At 41.2% G+C, this 21,159-nt stretch overlaps 1 protein-coding gene across 1 annotated transcript in view; it reads left to right on the top strand.

The window, feature by feature from the left end:
- LOC123378902 (X-ray repair cross complementing 2) overlaps positions 1–20,927 on the top strand; it is a 46,846-nt gene extending 25,919 nt beyond the window's left edge. The window contains exon 4 of the mRNA XM_045053061.1: positions 20,473–20,927. Coding sequence (XP_044908996.1) covers positions 20,473–20,543 — 71 coding nt within the window. The 3' untranslated portion in view covers positions 20,544–20,927. The remainder of the gene's footprint in view (positions 1–20,472) is intronic.
- The last annotated feature ends 232 nt before the right edge of the window (positions 20,928–21,159 follow it).

Raw genomic sequence — 21,159 nt, 5'->3', positions numbered from 1 at the left:
AGAGTGGAAAGAATTGACGTGGTGTTTTTGTGTGTGTGTTCATTTAGGTGTTACCTCCTTAGTTAGAAACTAAGTGTGAATTAACTTACCTAACAAAGATTCTTTTTAAGGGTTTAAAAAGAACCTTGCAAAGAAGCAGATTAGAGCGCACATTCTTCCTAACACAGGGGTGGCAGACATTAGCATACGCTGCCTGAGCCCTGCCCATGTGCCTGGGCTTCCGCTGGTGTCCCTGCACTTTCCGGAACCCAAGGGACTCTGGAGGTGTCTCCTGGCTACCAGAGCCTGTTGGGCTGCGTGCGGGCTGGGCCGGGCAGTCCTGAACCAGTGAACGCCCAACTTCCTTGGCCTTCAGCTGAGAGCACACGAAGGCTTCTGAGAGTGGCCCCAGCAGGATTGGTTCCCAGTTGCCTACAGCAGCCATCCGTGCGTGCTTCCCTGGCACTGCACTCTCATGGGGCCTCCTGGGATGGTCTCCCTAATCAACGACAAATCCTGGTCCGGGAGCTACTTCTATTGTGGGTCGAGGGGAAACCAAGCCATCAGCAGACAATAAAAAGTTGTCAGACCAACAGCACGTCTAGGCCCAGTATTTGCTCTCCAGCCACATGGTGAAATTTAAAACGATGGCAGTCTAATTGGTAATCTGGTTAATTACACTGGTCCCCATTCCTGCCATTCACACCCCCACACCCATACGCCTGCAATAAATTTTATTTGACTACTAGTGAACTTCCAAACGTTTTAAAATATGACATATTTGATCCCTAGTTTCATCCTTTTTCACTTCATATTTTTGTGTTTTTTATTACATGCAATACACGTTACACATAAGTAATTTATAAATATTTGTATGTTGGAGGAATATGCTTACTTTTCCCTTAGATAAGTGTGTGATCAGTAGGATTGAAGATCTCTTGCTCTACAGTACTTCTCTTTTTAGCTGTTAGGAAAAGATAGGAAAATTCTGTTACCTTCCCTGTCAAGCTCTGGGTGTATGCGTTACATGCGTATACAAAAAAACTTAGCAATTCTTAGCAGAATTCTATCCTTAGAATATGATAGTTTCCATTTCTCCTCTATATAAATGAAGTATTAACTTAATGGACTGTTATTCACAGATTTATAACTTATTCTTCGGGAACATGATTAAAAAATAATGAACTTTTATATTAACTTAAATTATCAATTATATATTAATGTGTCAGACCAAAGACTTAGTTATCTTAAAAAGATTTGTTATCTGACATGTTGGAAGGAATTAAGAACCCTGGTTAATAAAAAATTCTTTTAAACTAAAAGTTATACCAATGGGATTTCTTGAACAGTACAGAAAATTTAATACTTATAAAAAGAATGAGGCTGACAGGGGAAGAAGTTACACAGATAGCAGATACTGGGATGCTGGTCAGAACCAAAAGAATAATGGTAGTGAAGGATAACAAATCCTAGAGTATTTATTCCATTTGCCGGTAAAAACAAGGGTGAACTTCTCAGGATCTTTGTGAGACTCTAGTAAAAGAAAACTGCATATGAAAGGTATTGCAGACTTTCATCTGATAAATGCTACACAAAATTAAGGTAGTGTTTACCTTCACGCTTCCCTTGTGTAAGGTTTTCAGCGTTTAGGTATTAAATGTTGTATTTTTTTTTTTTTAACGTTTATTTTTGAGACAGACAGCATGAACGGGGGAGGGGCAGAGAGAGAGGGAGTCACAGAACCGGAAGCAGGCTCCAGGCTCTGAGCCATCAGCCCAGAGCCCGACACGGGGCTCGAACTCACGGACCGTGAGATCGTGACCTGAGCTGAACCTGATGCTCAACCGACTGAGCCACCCAGGCGCCCCTAAATGTTGTGTTATTAATACCATTCCAAAACATTTTAGGCAGACTTCTCTGCTGTATGGATTATCCAAGAATGAAGTGAAATAGACACTTTCAGATGTAAAACAAAAACTGAGAATTTACCACTACACTAAAGGAATTCACTAAAGGAATTAAAAAAATATTTTTTTAACATTTATTTATTTTTGAGAGACTGAGAGAGACAGAATGTGAGCAGGGGAGGGACAGAGACAGAGGGAGACACAGAATCTAAAGCAGGCTCCAGGCTCTGAGCTGTCAGCACGGAGCCTGACTTGGGGCTCGAATTCACGAACCACGAGATCATGACTTGAACCAAAGTCGGGCGCTTTACCAACTTAGTCACCCACCTGCCCCCTAAAGGAATTTCTAAAAGACAAACTTTAAGGAAGGGAAATATTATCACAGGTCTGAGATGTAAAGAGTAACAGCAGAGAAAATAGCAAGCACTTGAGCAAATCTAAATAAATACTGATAGTGTGAACAATGTCATTTGTGGGGGAAGGGAACTATGTAAAGTCAAATGTCGGGGTATCCTGTTTAGTGTAATGCATGTAAAGTAGGTAATTGAAATTGTATCAGTCTAAATACCTGGTATTATTTTATGTTTTGAGGATTTTTTTTTTCTTTTTCTTTTTCTTTTTTTTCAAGGGTGAGAGCTTGAGCAGGGGAGGGGCACAGGGAGAGAATCCCAAGCAGTCTCCAGGCCCAGTGTGGAGCTCCATGCAAGGTTCATTTGCACCGTGAGATCATGACCTGAGCTGAAACTAAGAGTTTCGCACTCAACGGACTGAGCCACCCAGGAGCCCCTAAGGGATTTTTTTTTCAACTTAAGTTAAATTCACATTGTGTCCCTCAACTAATTACCTTTTATGAAAACGGGACACTGCTGCAGATTCTACTGACCTTCAAAAGATAAGTTATTAGGAATTATTTCATGCTCAAGCTTTTTGAAAAGTGGTAAAATGGGCAAATTAGTAGAAAAATACAGCTTATTAAAGTCTGCATAAGGAGACATTTTAAAAGCCTCAAGAGTCTATCACTATTAAACCATTGGATCAGAAATTTAAGATGTAAGGAAACTCCAGGCTTTGATAGTTTCTCCAATGAGTTTTATCAAGCATTTGAAGGAAGAATGGTGTCAATTTTATTTGAACTCTTACAGAGAATAATAGAAAAAAGAGGGTCAGATTCCAGTTCATTTAATCAGGCTACCAACACTTTGATGCAAAACTGGACAGAGACGTATGAGAGGGAAATTACAAGCCCTTCTTACTGATGGACATATATGCAAAAATACTGAACACAATCAACAATCCAATGAGATATAAATAGGATACTACATGACCAAGTTGGATTTATCCCAAGAACACAAGATGGGTTTAGCATTTGAAAATCAGTATAATTCACCATATAAACTGGATTAATGGGAAAAAATAAGATCATATCAAACAATGTAGAAGAAGTATTTGATAGGATTCAGTATCTTCATGATAAATCAATGTCAATTTCACACAGATATAAAAAATAGTATATCAGTAGACACAGAAGCTTTTAACGTATCTTTTCATCATATTGATACCATAGAAGATAATTTTCCTTGAGCTGATAAAGGTGTCTACAAAAAATCCCATAGTAAACATTACTAATAGTGAAATAAAAGCATTCCCTTTAAAATCAACAAAACAAGGGGCTCAGTCAGCTTGATTACGGCTCAGGTCACGATCTCACGGGGTTCCTGAGTTCGAGCCCCAAGTCAGGCTCTGTGCTGACAGCATAAAGCCTGCTTGGGATTTTCTCTCTATCGTCTCTCGGCCCCCCCCCCCCCCCCCCCCCCCCCCCCGCTCACACTTGCATGCTGTCTCTCCGTCAAAAATAAACATTAAAAAATGTTTAAAATCTGTCACATGTATTCAACATTGCACTGAAAGTGTCAGCAGCACAGTAAGGCAAGGAAAATGAATAAAAGACATAAGAAACAAATCTCACAAGATGGTACAATTGTACAACATGGAAACTTAAAATCGTCTATAAAGCTATTAGCAAATTTGCTAAAGGATCAACATTTAAATTTTTCTAAATACCAGCAGAATTAGAAAAATAGAGTTTAAAAAATATACAATTTCAACCATAACTAGAAATATGAGATTCCTAGAAATCTCACAAAAATCTGCAAGACACTGGGTAAAATTATAATGCTGTATTGAAAGATTTTTGGTGGGTGCCTGGGTGGCTGCGTCGAGCATCCAACTCTTGATTTTAGCTTAGGTCATGATCCCTGGGTTGTGGGATCGAGTCTCACATCAGGCTCCTTGCTGGCCATGGAGCCTGATTAAGGTTCTCTTCCCGTCTCTCTGCCCCTCTCTTCTGCTCACACACTCTCTCTGTCTCTCTCTAAAGTAAAAAATAAAAATAAATTTTAAAAAAAGTGTTTTTTGTTTTTAAATTGGTTCTTTCTTTGCTACTGAACAACATTATTTATTTATTTTTTATTTAAGAGAGTGCACACGTGCTCATTATGGGGAGGGGTGGGGGGCACAGAGGATCTTAAGTAGACTCCTTGCCTGACACGGGGCTCCATCCTACAACCCTGGGGTCATGACTGGAGCTGAAACCAAGAGTTGGAATCTCAACCGACTGAGCCACCCAGGTGCCCCAGAAGAACCTTTAAAGAAAACCTAAATAAGTGGGGAGAGTGTGTTCATAGATTGAGAGACAGTAATTTACAGATGTCAGTTCTGCGATGGATAAATCCATCCAGCGTTATTTCTGTCAAAATCCCCAACAAAGTATTTGGTTTTGTTTTCATTTTGGAATTTGGCAATCTGATTCTTAAATTTAACACAGCAAGGCGTCAAAAATAGCCAAGACCCTCAGATCAGGTCTTCCGGGAGACACGAGGCCGAGATGTGGTTGGAAGTGTAAAATGTGGAAGAGGAGAGGCCTCCAGGTGGAGATGCAGGTCTGACACAGGTGAGCAGAGGAAGAGGATGGGCAGAATGAACCTCAGACCGGCAGCACAGCTCCGAGAACGTCTTGGCCCGACCGACGCGGAGCTCCGGTGCAGAGTCCCACGTCAGGCCAAAATGGCCCCGCCGTGGCTACTTGCCTTGGAAGAGCATGATCTCAGCTCAAATGCTGCTGCAGACCCAGAAGGTGCTTTAGCTGAGTTAGCTGAGGCTGTCAGCTCACTCTGGCATATCCCCTCTCCAAGGGAGGTCTGAGCGGTCACTTCTGAGACTGTGTTCTCAAAGAAGACAGAGGTAGCAAGATTTACCCTATTGTACGGAAAGATGTTAAACAGCCAAAGTAATCATACTTTAAAGTTTATTTATTTTGAGAGAGAGAGGAGAGAGAGAGACAGAGGGAGTCTGAAGCAGGCTCCACACGGTCAGCACAGAGCCCGATGTGGGGCTTGAACTCCCGAACTGTGAGATCATGACCTGAGCTGAAGTCAACAATTGGACACTCAACTGACTGAGCCACTCAGGCGCTTCTGTAGCTAAAGTAATTAAAGTTGTGTACGAGGATAAACAAGTAAACCAAAGAGCGCTCGGGAGCAAATCCACCCCTCTGTGGAGTTTGATAAATGTCAAAAGTAGCAAACCATTGTGGAAAAAATAGACTGGTCAAGTTGTAGCAAGAATAGATGATACACATGGGAAAAAAAGCTGGATCCTTATATAAAATTTGAAAAAAATTCATTCCAATGATTAAAGACGTAGATGTAAAGGCAAAAAATTAAAAGCCAGAGGAGACTATATATGGGAATATATTTGTGATATTGTACAGAAGTACTTCACACATAAAAACTAATTGTAAAGGAGATAAATTCAATTTTTCTCTAAAAAAGATAAAGCGAAAAGCTACAAACAGTATATTTGCAGTTCATGTGAGCACACTCAATATCCCAAACAAATTATATACACACACATATGAATATACATATATACATGTATATGTTTTTTTCTCTTCATTAGCTTTTTTTTTTTTTTTTTAAGTTTTTGTTTTTGTTTTTGAGAGAGAATCCCAAGCAGGCTCTGTGCTTTCAGAGCAGAGCTGGATGTGGGGCCCGGTCTCGTGAACTGTGAAACCATGACTCAGGCTGAAATCAAGAGTCAGACACTTAACTGACTGAGCCACCCAGGTGCCCCAATAATTTAACTTTTCTCATTCATTTTATGTACATAACGCTGTGTGAACATATGATATATACACAAAGCAATGAGGAAAAATTAACGAATAGGAAAATGGGCAAAACTTTGGAGGCATTTCATAGAAGAAACAGGAGTGACCAAAAAACATAAAATGAGGTTCAATCTCTTTGGTAATTTGAAACAAATTAACTCAGTGAGATGTCATTTCGTACATAGTTGGAGGGCAGAAACTTAAAGGCAGACAGTCCCACGCAGTGATGGCTTGCTGCAGTTCAGTGCTGGTGGAGATGTGAAATCCTGGTGGTACAGCCCTTGGGAACCAACTTACCATTATTTTTACCAAGTTAAGCGCACACACCCCATTGCTTTGGTATATGTCCTGGAGAAGTTGTGGTTTCTGTGCATCGGGAGAGATGTCTAAATATCTTAGCATTGTGCGTAACAGCAGAAGTCAGAACCCGCTAAAACATCCACTCACCATAGCATGGATAAAACAGACAATATTCCTACTAAGAAGCACTCAGCGGGACATCTGGGTGGCTTAGTCGGTTAAGCATCTGACTTCAGCTCAGGTCATGATCTCACAGTTTGTGAGTTTGAGCCCCGCGTTGGGCTCTGTGCTGACAGCTCAGAGCCTGGAGCCTGCTTTGGAGTTTGTGTCTCCCTCTCTGTCTCTCTGCCCCTCCCCTGCTCATACTCTGTCTCTCTCAAAGCAAATAAACATTAAAAATTAAAAAAAAAAAAAAGCACTCAGCATAGTTCAAATTGAATGCACTACTGTGGAGTGCACAAACATGAGATAAATCTTTAAACATAATGTTGAACTTTCTTAAAATATTGCCAGCGAATACATTCAGTATAATACCTGTTCTTTGATAGCTTGAAATATAATTCACATACCGTAAAATTCACCCATTTAAGGTATACATTTTTGTGGTTTTAGTATGTTCAGAGTTGTGCAGCTATTTAATTTTAGAAAATTTTCATCACCCCCCAAAAAACCCCATACCCCTCTCTCCTCAGCCCCTAGTGACCACCAATCTACTTTGTGTCTCCACACATTTCCCTGTTCTGGGTGTCTCACATAAGTGGAATCACACAATATGTGGCCTTTTGTGAGACTTCTTTCACTTAGCATCATGTTTTCAAGACTCATGCATGTTGCAACATGTCAGTACTTAGTCTCTTTGTATTACTGTATAATATTCCATTGTGAGAATATACTACTTAAAAAGTCTTTATCATTTATGGACATTTGGATTGTTCCCAGTTTGGGGCTATTATGAATGATGCTGCTGTGGACACTCATAAGTTTTAACGTGGACTTCCTTTCTAGAATGAGGTTCAAGGGTGCCTGGGCAGCTGCTCAGTCAGTTAAGCGTCCGACTCTGGCTCAGGTCACGGTCTCACAGTTTGTGGGTTCGGGCCTCGCGTTGGGCTCTGTCTGGACAGCTCGGAGCCTGGAGCCTGCTTCGGATTCTGTGTCCCCCCACTTTCTTCCCCTCCCCCTCTCGCACTCTGTCTCTTCCTTTCAGAAAAAAATAAACATTAAAAAATTTTTTTAATAAAATAAGGTTCAAAGATAAGCATAAACTGTGTGCTAAAATTAGAAAAGGCAGGAAAGGGAAGCAAAAATAATACAAAAATAAGGAGGGGGACAAAACATAGGAGTCTCTTAAACAGAGAACAAACAGCGTTCCTGGAGGGGTTGTGGGTTCCTGGAGGGATGGGCTAAATGGGTAAGGGGCATTAAGAAAGACACTTGGGATGAGTACGGGATGTTATACATAGGGGATGAATCCCTGGAATCTACTGAAATCATCATTGCACTACATGCTAACTAACTTGGATGAAATCAATCAGTCAATCCACAAATAGAAAGAAAGGCAGGAGACGGCCGAATGAGATTTGGGGATGTTCTAATCCGTTCATGAAGGTTCATTTCTAATATAGCTCAACTCATTATTGTGTGTTATGGTAATCCTAACATACGTGACGGTAATCGTAACACAGACACACAGACACAGGTGCTTTGGCCTCCACATTTTGTAAAAGTTGGATGATGGAATGTGGGAGGGCCGCTGGCCTCTGAAATCTGCAAGTAGGTTTTGATTTCTTAGGGAGCCCTGGGTTCTTGTTTTTCACGTGAACCCTTCCCACTGTGCTCACACTTTCAGATGTGTTCAGCTCTTGAGCGTGTTTTGGGTTCCGGTGGGTAAATCGGCATGTTTGTGGGCTGCCTGCTTCGGCTTCCACGTCACCTGTTTACTAGGTGCACAGACCTACCCCCTCCCACCAGCTTTCTAGCCTCAAAAATTGTGTTGCTATTGTCTTCTCTCCTCCTTCCTTTGTATGGGTTTTTATCAACCCAGCCCCCTTTCCTGACAGTGGAGTCAGATTTCAGGAGAATTAAGAGGTAAATGGGTATGTTCAGCTGCTGGGGTTATCCAGAAATTTTATACTTTAAACTGAGTCGAGGTTTCCTGTTCCTTGTAGCCAGGACCATCCTGATCTGACGTGCTATCAATAATACTTTCCCATAGAGGGGTGCATGGGGGTGCTCAGTCAGTTAAGCTTCTGACTTTGGCTCAGATCATGATCTCATGGTTCGTGGGTTCCAGCCTTGCATTGGGCTCTGTGCTGACAGCTTGGAGCCTGGAGCCTGCTTCAGATTCTGTGTCTCCCTCACTCTCTGCCCCTCCCCGGCTCGGAGTTTCTCTCTCTCTCTCTCTCTCTCTCTTTCTCAAAAATGAATAAATCTCAAATAATTAAAAAAAATATTTTCCCATAGAAATAGTCTACAGTATGAGAATTAATGGCTATACAGCCTTCCCTTTTATAGATGTTTATTAATCATTCCTGCATGTTTCAGTGGTTTCCAGTTTCCCAATTACTTTTCAAAAATAGAACATAGAAATACATTTGCTGCCACTTTTTCAGGGTATCAGATTTCTCAAGAAGGTTTATACTAATTTAATCCCTTCAGTGGAAGAGGGTCTTAGCATCTCCACCTCCATAACAACAGGATACTTAACTTATTTACATCTTATACTTTATTTTCTAATTATATTCATTTGAACAAGAAATAAATCGGTCATAATCCCACCATCCAGAATCTGGGAGCATATCATTCTGGACCATTCTCTATACATATATCCACATTGTTTTTGAGATAGTGTTTTTGGCTTTTGTTTTGTTTTGTTTTCTCACTGTACATAGTGTTTTATACTTGGTCACAATGTGCTGTGGACACCTTTCCACATCAGTATATTGATCTAATCACCTTCAAAGCCCTGTGCATCATAGTTTGCTGAACCCACTCCTATCGAGGGACATTTTTATCGTTTATATATTTTTCTAAGTCCTTATACATACAGCTTTGTAGTAGTCCAGTTCTTTCCTTTAGATGAATAAAGAGATATTGCTCGGTTAAAGGATGTTTACTTTTTTGAGTTCTCAATATGTTAACATGTACGCCGAAGGCTGGGGAAAGCAGCAGAGCCGATGACAAAGGTGAGGCTTTGGCAGTATCTTGCTCTCCTGCGTAATTCAGTTCCCGGACTTCTAATGTGTGTGCACCAATGAATTAACATTTTGCCTTAGTATGGCAAAATTTGTAATCTATAATTTCAAATTCTTGCTAAGCTAAAGAGGAAGGCACTGACCACACGTATATGAGTAGTTAAGTAACATAGAGATAAAATTTCAACTGTGATGGGGACAGCAAAATGCTCTGCCCTCTGTGTGAGTGTAACAAATCATTCAACATTAGGAAGTTTGCATCTGTTTGATGTAGGTATGTCTAAATTAAGAATATGGGTTAATATTTATAGTGTCCTTCGCCTGATGTATTGTATTCCATTGTATCTAAAGTCTTGAATTGACATGAATTAACCTATACATCTTTAAGTATTTGCAAAATTATATTTTATATGAGCCTATAATAAATGACCATATTACAATTCAGAAGCTGAAAAGTGTAGTGAGAGTTGCCATGGGAACGTTAATGTGATAGTCCCTTGCTTCCATTTAAATTTCATTTTTAATATTGCATTAATATTTTTGCATTTAATGGATAGATATTTGAATTAATATTGAAGTGCTCTCTCTAATATAAATAAAATATAAGAAATGAAAATGTGATTTTTCTTCCAGTGAACAAATGAACATATAATCCAAGATCTTGTAGAAATAACAGCACTTGAGCTTTAAATTATTAGATTCCATTCATTTATTTTAAAGTTTCTTAAAGGATCTCTTTTAAAAGATTAAGAAATACTTATAGATGGTCACATAATTCATATCTTTACATTTCAAATATGGCCCAGAATTTCCTGAAGTCTTCCTCTCCGTGACTTAGTTTATTCTTTTGTGTTTTTTCTGACCAGATGACCTCTGAGGTCTCTCCTACCTCTATAAGTCTATGTTAGTGTACGAATTATTTATAGGGTGATATGCTTCGTCTCACTTAAAATTCGAACTGCATTATCAAATAGAGGTTTGTCTATTCAAGTTCATTGTAGAAAAATCTAAATGATGCCAGAGAGCCAGGTATTTTTTTTATTACAGAGGATTCTTGACTATACAAGAATATTCATTTGGATTAAATTAAATATTCATTTAAATAAATATTCATTTTTTAAAAAGCCACATAACTAGGTAGCTCAGTTGGTTAAGCATCTGACTCTTGCTCTCAGCTCAGGTCTTGGTCTCAGGGTTGTGAGTTCGAACTCCACCTTGGGCTCCATGCTGGGCATGAAGCCTACTTAAAAAGAAAAGAATATTCATACAAAGGATTATGCAAATAGTGCGTTTAAAATGGAAGAAAATGTATAAAAGTTACAGACAATGGAATCTGTGATTGGAAGGAGCCCTTAGGTATCAGGAGTCTTAGAATCTTTCTGATGCCCTATAGTCAAGTGGGTCTGTGGCTGTATGCAAATCATTTAATCGCTTATGTATGAAACAGAACGACCAAATTAGGATCACTGGGCTTCTTTGTAACTCACTCATGTGCTCCCTGCATGAAATTTGGAGATTTTTGAATTGACATTCAGAACTTTAATTCATAAGTTTAAAATATTGGCCAAAGGTTTGATTTTTGACATTAATATTTTAAAATAAAAATTTATGAAATATATGCAATGAAATAAGCATATCATAGCAATTTGATAGTACCCATTTAAAAAAATGTTTTTAAATATTTATTTATTGTTGAGAGAGCACGAGCAGGGGAGGGGCAGAGAGAGAGGGAGACACAGAATCCAAAGCAGGCTCCGGGCTCTGAGCTGTCGGCACAGAGCCCGACGAGGAACTTGAACCCACGGACCATGAGATCATGACCTGAGCTGAAACCGAGACAGAGGCTCAACCGACTGAGCCACCCAGGCACCACCCACGTCCATGTTCTTTTATAATTGGTCCAATGTCATCTACATTAAAAAGATCTGCATACTACTGTCTTCTGATGTTGGGCGTCTGCCGTTACCTTTGGAGAGCCTCTTCTGAGTATCAGAAGAATTACTCAATTTGGAACAGACCCAAGAGGTTACTGGGTGCTCTTCAGGTGTGCCACCGAGCTTGCACCTTTGACTGTCTATTGACCGGGTCGTTTGACAGCTGTGTAGGACCAGAGGTCAGCTTGTAGATTCTTGTCCGAAATTTTGCAAATAATTTCCGTCTAGTGGGAAAGATAACTCCAGAGATTGTGGCTTATGGCCCTGTGGGACATTAACTAGTTTTAAATATAACCTAATACTCTTATTCTAACGCTCCTCTGTTAAATTGTTATAAATACCTAACTCCTCACATTCTCACTTGGACCCACTCTTGCCATTTCCCTCATTAACTAATGAGCTGAATAAAATCTTTGGGCACATGTTCGTTTACATACTTACATGTGAGCCCGACATGGGGCTCAAACCCACGAACTATGAGATCATGACCTGAGCCAAAGTTGGATGCTTAACCAACCTGAGCCACCCAGGCACCCGAATGTTCATTTTATATTTGTATGAGGTCATGTTTTTAATATTTTGAAAGTTAGTTTTTGGCATAGTGTTAGAGGCCCCTTCTCTTTTGGCCTCCAAGCAAATTAGGTTGATTGGCAAACAAAAAAATATATTGCTGGTAATAAAAATAATGCAACTGGGACTCCAATCCCAGCCTCCCTTCTTTCTTGCACTGTTGGATACTTTTCTCTGCTTGTAACCTAGAGAAGATGAGCTAGAGAGAATTGTTCATTTCGTTAATCCATCTGCCAAGTACATTTTTACAGCCCTGTTTGTGAAGAACATGGCCCTGGGGGGACACTGCGAGCAGACAGTAAAAGGGGGATGTCGATGCCTGGTTTCATGTTACTGTTTTCAACTGGAACTCTGCTTGGCCCAAGAAGGTGGAAGAAATTCACAAGGATAATGAAATGAAGCTAATACATTAGCATTTTGCCAGATGAACAGACTCCATTGCAGCTTAGCTAAGTAAGCATCCACAACTGAATGTTTGCTTGACTGGATGGTTAGTAAGGTTACTCTAGTGAGATTGACGGAGCTGGACCTTGGAATCGGATCTCTGATACGAGAGTCCCACGCAAATGTTTCTTTTGGGAAAAGCACCATGAGAGCATTGGATGAGGGAGAGTCTTTCACTCAGGATGGTAATTCATTCTATCATTTTGTTCAACTTATTTTGAGCTTCAACATCCAGCTCAACTCTTACCCGCTGTGAAGCTCCCCTGATCCTTTAAGGCCAAAGTCAACTTCTGCACACACGTCTGTGTCCCTCGGTTGAGACTTCTCTACCATCTTGGCCATTAGTTTTACGTGCGTCTCTTTTTCTTTGGGTCTGGACTCTAATTCCTGGGGAACAAGTTTTGTGTCCTATACTGTTATATCTCAGTGTTTATTATATAGTAGCTATTCAGTAATCAGTAACTGTTGGTTGGTTCATAGGGGAGCAGATTACTCTTGGCCAGTATCGGTAGAAAAGTTAATATAGGGGCGCCTGGGTGGCTCAGTCGGCTAAGTGTCTGACTTCGGCTCAGGGCATGATCTCGCAGTTCGTGAGTTCAAGCCCCACTTCGGGCTCTGTGCTGACAGCTCCGAGCCTGGAGCCTGTTTCAGATTCTGTGTCTCCCTCTCTCTCTGGCCCTTCCCCTCTCAACCTCTGTCTCTCTCTCTCTTTCAAAAATAAATAAACATTAAAAAAAAAAAAAAAGGTAGGATAGCCTGACTTTTTAAAAAAGATAATCAGCTTCATTGGCACATAATGGAATTGACGTCTAAGTAGTGACTGCAGCTTCTGTACAGCCTGTTTTCAGCTATCTACACCCATTATTGTTTTCCTTATACAACACGATGATTAAAACTTAAAGTATTTGTGTAACAGAAAGCTTCTGAAATTACTCTTGAATTTTCAATGTGGCATTTAAATTTGCTTCATCTAATGAAGAGCAAGATGTGCACAGGGAAAGAACAAATCTAATTCCATATAATAACGTGTGTTTTACATTTGGTTGAATGAAACATTTATTAAAGCAACATGTCCCTTTTTCATGACAGCTAGTTGGAGTCTAAAAATGTTTAGAATATTAGAGTCTAACAGGATGCTGTTGGGATTGCCTCCTATGTTGAGAATACCCTATCTCCCAATCGCAAAATTAAGGTTTTGTAAAAATATACACGTATCTTACCTAACACATGTCTTGGTATCTTGCTCATAGGAGTTTATTAAACATTCCTTGACTGAGTCATTAGGATAAGCTGTAAACTAAGAAAGGAACAGCATATATCACCACCTTATCCTATGTGATCATAAGTCCTCTTCCAAATACTTCCTAAGTCCAACTACACTTTAGGGTGTCTATTAAGAGAGCCCTAGGGGCACCTGGGTGGCTCAGTTGGTTAAGCGTTGACTTTGGCTGAGGTCATGATCTCCTGATTTGTGAGTCTGAGCCCTGCTTCAGGCTCTGTGCTGACAGCTCAGAGCCTGGAGCCTGCTTCAGATTCTGTGTCTCCCTCTCTTTCTGACCCTCCCCTAATGGTTTTCTCTCTCTCTCTCTCTCAAAAATAAATAAAACATTTTTTTAAAAGAGAGACAGAGAGTCCTAGATAGGGGCGTGTGGATGGCTCAGTCAGTTAAGCAGCCAACTTTGGCTCAGGTCATGATCTCGCGGTTTGTGAGTTCGAGCCCCACGTCCGGCTCTGTGCTGACAGCTCAGAGCCTGGAGCCTGCTTCTGATTCTGTGTCTCCCCACTCTGTGCCCTTCACCCGCTCATGCTCTGTCTCTGTCTCTTGATAATAAACGTTAAAAAAAATTAAATAAGAGATATTTTTAAGAGTCCTACATAAAGCAAGACCATGTGGCATAGAAAAATAAAACTCTTGATGTTTTTACCAGTGTTTCTCAAGCTTTTATGTGCATACAAATTACCATTTTTTTTTAAATATATGTTTTAATTCTCTGAGTCTGGGGTAGGGTCTGAGATTCTGTATTTCTAACAAGCCCCCAGGTAGTCCTTTTGATGTTGGTCTGGGATTGCACTTTGATAATCATTGCCCTTAGAGAATTTGGGATTTTCAGACTTCTCTGTGCTACCCTAAAATCTACCCTATTCCTGAAACTTTTTTTCTTTATCTCCATTTTCTAGCCCATAGAGCCATTGTGCCTTCTCTCTACCAGGTATCCCTGTTATTTCAACACAAAATAAGACTCAGCCTCCTTTTTTCCCAATAAGAAGCTATTTGTGATGGGAAAATGGGGCAAGACTAGGAAGTCAAGTATCACATGTGAATCCACTGCATTTGAGAGTATTCAAACCAAAAAATGTTGGCTCTTTTACGTTAGAAACAAGGATTTGCCTGTAACCCATAGTGGAACTCAATAGTAGTTATAGAGATGAAACTCCAGGCTGAAATTCTATCCCGTTATAAGGTTTTATTCTTTGGAAAAATGGAACTTGGAGGAGGATACCAACTTACTACGGCACAGTACCAATGGAAAACCTCCTGACGCCCTTTAAAATTCTGGCTCCAAATGTAAATTTCAAATATGTTTTAACGTGACATAGTGAAGAAAAACACAAGGTCTTCAGCTAAATACTTTCTAGCTTAGATGCAGGCTTAATTTAATGTCCCCTTTTGAGCGGCTCTGGTCACCTAAGACCTAGAAAGTGTTATGAGTAGTTTGCACCACAGTCTTTCTTTTTGTCTTTATTGAGGGAGAAAAGAAAAGGCTGTGAGGGCACCTACACTGACTGGAAGGGTGATGCGTCCGAATGAGGATTGGGAATCTCCCCTAGGAAACCTCTCACCTGGCCCCCCCCACCTTTGGTTTCCACTGGTACTGGGGAACCACCAGGCGTAGGAGTGCACTATGGAACAAAGTGCCCAAATGTTAGCTGGTTAAATGGAATCTTTCAATTCTGCAAGTCTTTTGGAAGGCCTTCTTCTAATCATCTGTCTATATTAACCTATGCTGTATCTATCTACTTCCTACCCGTCTGTATCGAAAATAATAGTCTCATGCACTGAATTACTCCGATCTCGTTTAGGTTTTTGTATTTAATTAAGAAAAGAGTAGGGTGCCTGGGTGGCTCAGTTGGTTAAGCATCGGACTCTTAATTTCGGGTCAGGTCGTGATCTCATGGTTCGTGGGTTCAAGCCCCGCATCAGGCTTCATGCTGACAGCACTGGGCCTGCTTGGGATTCTCTCTCTCTCCCTCTTCTCCACACCACCCCCCATGTTCTCTCCCTCTCTCTCTCAAAAATAAATAAAATAAACTTCAAAAAAAAAGAGTAAAGGAAAATTTGATGCTTGGCCTCAAATATATGAAGGATTGTGTAATACAAGGATTAGACAATTTATATGCTTTCCAAATATTATCAATTACAGGCATATTTCAGGTCACAGTGAACTTCTTATTTATTTAAGCTGTCCAGCAGCAAACCAGTTGCCTGTGTAGGAAGTCATGAATAACTTGTCACCAGGCAGAGATAAAGGGACTACGAATATCGAGAATGTTTAGATATGTCTTCATTAATTGACGGGTTGATCTTACTGGTACTAGAGGTCCCTTCCAAGCCTTAGGATACAATTTGTCTTAAATAGAATATGAGGCTTAAAAAAAAAAATCTAATCCATTGAGATGACTTCTGGAATAGTGGTTTTACGGCTCTGTGCAGACCTCCTGAGTGAACTCTCTGTAACTGGTAAACATTGCTTTGAAGAGAGCAGCTGTCCAGGAGGCACCCGCGTGGCTCGGTTGGTTGAGCATCTGACTTTGGCTCAGGTCATGATCTCATAGTCCGTGAGTTCGAGCCCTGCATTAGGCTCTGCGCTGACAGTGTGGAGCCTGCTTGAGATTCTGTCTCCCTCTCTCTCTGCCCCTTTCTGTTCACTCTCTCTGTCTGTCAAAATAAATGAACTTTAAAAACAAAAAACAAAAAAAACAAAAAAAAAGAGGAGACTGGTAGATTCGGCAGAGGGAAAAGCTAAATTCTGAATCAGCCAGAAGTTTACCAGAGGGAACCAGGGAATGAGGCGGCTGAGAAGAGCCCCTACTGGCATGAGAACAAAACTCCGAGTCTGGCCTCAAACTCCACTTCCTGCAAAGGGGCCTGAATTTAATTGGATCCCATTGTGGGGAAATGTATGCCCCAGGATCTCACTGAAAACAGCCCAGGATTTGCCAGCAATTAGTGAAAACTAACAGCTGGGTGTGATACCAGAAGTGACAGGCAGGCTTAACTGAGACATCAGGAGAGGTGACCACACGCCTGGGGCTGTGCCTTCTGATGGGCGCCTTCAGAGGTCACGCACTGCAGAGGGGAATAATAGATTTTAGGAAGACAGTCCAGCCAAACCACTAAGAAAATAAGCAGAAATAACAGGCCTTGAGGGGTGGGGGAGGGGAGATCAGCACTGGAGCTACTATGTTATCTGAAGTATCACTTATGCCAAGAAAATTGACCAATTTTGCAAAGAAACAGGACAGTGTGGCCCATACACATGAGAAAGGGCAGGTAGCAAACTGTCTATGACAGGAGCCGGATGCTGCACGAGTAGGCAAAAGTCAGCTACAAATGTATTCAAAGAACTGAAAAAACGCTTAAAGAATTAAGGAAGTCATAATGACACTGTCTAATCAAATGGAGAATATCGATAAGGAAGTAGAAATCTTTTTTTTTTTTTAATGTTTGTTTTTGAGAGAAAGAGACAGATCGTGAGTGGGTTAGGGGCGGAGAGAGAGAGGCAGACACGGAATCCGAAGCAGGCTCCAGGCTCCGAGCTGTCAGCACAGAGCCCGACGTGAGGCTCGAACTCATGAGCAGTGAGATCATGACCTGAGCTGAAGTCAGACACCTAATCAACTGAGCCACCCAGGCACCCCAAGGAAGTAGAAATCATTAAAAATAATAATAATAATAATAATAACCAAATTAAGACAATAATCAAGTAGTTTTAAAGGGGAATTAAAGAAGAACCAGTACCAATCCTTTCAAAATAAAAAAAACAAAACCAGAAGAGGGAACCCTTCTAAACTCACTTTACAAGGCCAGCAAATATCAAAACCTGATATCAAAACCAGAAGAGGACACCACAAGAAAAGAAAATTCTAGGTCAGTGTTCCTGACGAAAATGGGTGCAAGAACCCTCAACAAAGTATGAGCTAAGTGAAGGTACCGTGCACTAAAAGGATCACATACCACGATCCAGTGGGTTTTATCCCAGGGGTGCAGGGGTGGCTGTGTGCACATCAGTCACTGTGACAACCACATTTACAGAATGGGGGATAAAATCGTGCAGTTATCTCAATAGATGCATAAAAAGCATTTGACCCAATTCAACGTCCATTTCTAACAAACTCTCAACAAATGGCTTTAGAGAGGACATACCTCAGCATAATCAAGGCCACATGACAAGCCCACAGCGACCAGCATCCCCAGTGGTGAAAGGCTGAAAGAAAGCTCTTCCTCTGAGATCAGGAATAAGGCCACTCGATCAAGCTGTTACGAAAGAAAGAAAATTAAAATAAAATACATATATCCCGTGAGAATGTTTTAGAAGATTGGGAAGGTAGTTACCTAATTTTTGACAGTATTCTGCTTCACCCAACTGTGGAATATGAGTGTTTTGCCAAGATTTCAGACTTTGAATCTTGAAGCTTCCTTTCCTGGGCCAGAGTCCAGTCCTCGGGGCTTCCTCAAGGTCTCTGCTTGGCTGCTTCAGTCCCCTTCTTGAATCCCTTGTTTTCCGTTAACTCTTGAATCTATTGCCGTCACTTAACCTCATCCAGTGTGTTGAATGTTTCTATGTGTAAGCGATCTATGCACCGTGAAGCTAAACCATCACTTTCAGAAGGAAGATTTGGGGATTCTTAGAATGACAGGAGTTCGAACAAGGACAGTGGAATCAAAGCAGAGTAGTACGTGGCCAGCAAGCCCTGCTCCACTGAGGAAGGTGAACGGAGAGGGAGAGCAGTTTATTTTTTTTAATGTTTTTATTTATTTTTGAGACAGAAACAGAGCATGAGCAGGGGAGGGGCAGAGAGAGAGGGAGACACAGAATCCGAAGCAGCTCCAGGCTCTGAGCTGTCAGCACAGAGCCTGACGTGGGGCTCGAACTCACCACCTGTGAGATCAAACCTGAGCTGAAGTCGGATGTGCTTAACCTACTGAGCTCCCCAGGCGCCCCGAGGGAGAGCAGTTTAAACATCACCTGTACTCCAGATTCTCCACTTGAAACTGAGATCGTCGGTGCTTCCTTTAAAAGTTTGTAAAAACGGGTGCCTGGGGAGCTCACTTGGTTGAGCATCTGACTTTGGCTCAGGTCATGATCTCACTGTTCATGGATTCGAGCCCCATATCAGGCTCTATGCTGACAGCTTGGAGCCTGGAGCCTGCTTCAGATTCTGTGTCTCCCTGTCTCTCTTCCCCTCCCCCACTCATGCTCGCTCGCTGTCTTTCAAAAATAAATAAACATTAAAAAAATTAAAAGTTTGTAAAAACAGAATGTGAAAAATCAAGACCTTGGAGGATGTGGATTTTTACTTTAGAGTTCTTTTTTTTTTTTTTTCAACGTTTATTTATTTTTGGGACAGAGAGACAGAGCATGAACGGGGGAGGAGCAGAGAGAGAGGGAGCCACAGAATCGGAAACAGGCTCCAGGCTCCGAGCCATCAGCCCAGAGCCCGACGCGGGGCTCAAACCCACGGACCGCGAGATCGTGACCTGGCTGAAGTCGGACGCTTAACCGACTGCGCCACCCAGGCGCACCAACTTTAGAGTTCTTAATAACTGCACTCAACTGAAGTGTCTGATCACACGTACAAAGTTTGGTATTCTAGTTACCAAACAGTACGTTTGTCCTTCTGATGTGACATAGCCCATCTCTAATACCTGACACCTTTGTTGAAGGCTCTGTCCGGGCCCTCTCACACCCAGATTTCTGGGCTGCTCAACCACTCCTAGAGTACAGGAAATTCATGTAATTGGAAAGGGAAGAACTCAGTAGAGGGAAGAAATCAAAAGCCTTGGGGCGCCTGGGTGGCTCAGTCAGTTAAGCGTCCGACTTCAGCTCAGGTCACGATCTCGCGGTCCGTGAGTTCGAGCCCCGCGTCGGGCTCTGGGCTGATGGCTCAGAGCCTGGAGCCTGCTTCCGATTCTGTGTCTCCCTCTCTCTCTGCCCCTCCCCCGTTCATGCTCTGTCTCTCTCTGTCTCAAAAATAAATAAAACGTTAAAAAAAAAAAAGAAAAAAAAATCAAAAGCCTCTGAGAAACGGAATTAAGTAGGAAATAAAAGAAAAAGAAATGAAGAATAAAAAGACCACATTGGGGGGGAAAATAGCAAGGTCAGAAGAAGAGTAAGGCACAAGCATTGGATTAGAAACGAGAGAATCAGATTCCAGGCCCAGCTTTGCTCCAATAAGTCATATGATCCTGGGCAAATCATGTTCTTTCCCTGCCTCCTGCTGAACTGGCCAATGTAACAAGAGACACTTGTTTTTGGTTTTGTTTTTTTTGTTTTTGTTTTTGTTTTTGTTTTTGTTTTTGTTTTTGTTTTGTGGGGGGGGGTATCAAATAACAGAGAGTGAGTTGTGAGCATAAAACGAGGTTTGTTTTCCTTTGTAGTTTGTAAAACCAGTGTCCTTCCTCTATAATTGGAATTTTAAAGAAACACTGAAAAAAAAAAAAAAAACCTTTAAAAAAGTAAGTTTGGGGCACCTGGCTCCGTCAGTTAAGCGTCAGGACTCTTGATTTCAGCTTAGGCCGTCATCTCACGATTCGTGACATTGAGCTCCGCACTGGGCTCTGGGCTGACAGCAGGGAGCCTGCTTGGGATTCTGTCTCTCCCTCTCCCTCTGCCCCTCCCCTGCACATGTGCACACACATGCACGCACTCTCTCAAAATAGATACTTTTTTATTTAAAGTGAGTTTGCTGTTCACCGACAGGTTCACTTCTCTTGCCGGTTTCCCGAGCCAAGTCACTGAAATTCATCTGCCACTTTCGGGTGCCTGCGTGACCTCGTCCCAATTCAGCAACACAGAATAAGAGGAAGAATTTACTTCTGCCCAACAGTCTTTTGAATATTTGATAACCAATAACCTTACAGACAAAACTGTGTGACACAACCCAGATCATCCCCGCTGAGTTTCCTTCTATCCCTTTCTGCAGCACTTGCCTGAAAAGAAAGCCTCTTGGGCGTTGAAGGATCGCTCTGCAACGTGATCGCGATCCACGATCATCTTAAGTCTAAACTGAACAGCAATACGCTGGAACTTTGGGAAAATCTGAATCTTAGACTATTTTGACAGAAATGCAGTTTAATTATTTCCTATGTCCCCTGGGGCTTTAATAAGTTGCTGATGGCTGGCTTTCTTTAATTAAATGAATTATTTGTAATGAACTTGATTTTAAAACTCTTACATTTGAGGTAAATAACAAGTTAGGAACATATTGTCATGTTTTTTTTTTTCTTTACAATTGTTTTACTTTAATATCTTTCAGACTTCTTATGCTTCTAGTGCAAGAGGGACCAAGAATTTGCCTCTGCAAAAAGTTGCAAATAATGGTATGGTTCTTCCCTTGTCTTGTTTTCCAAGGCATGTTATTTCTGGAGGAGCAAGTTCACAGCTTGA

This window comes from Felis catus, chromosome A2 (genome assembly GCF_018350175.1).
Source record: "Felis catus isolate Fca126 chromosome A2, F.catus_Fca126_mat1.0, whole genome shotgun sequence".
NCBI lineage: Eukaryota > Metazoa > Chordata > Mammalia > Carnivora > Felidae > Felis > Felis catus.
This window is presented reverse-complemented; position numbering and strand designations above follow the sequence as displayed.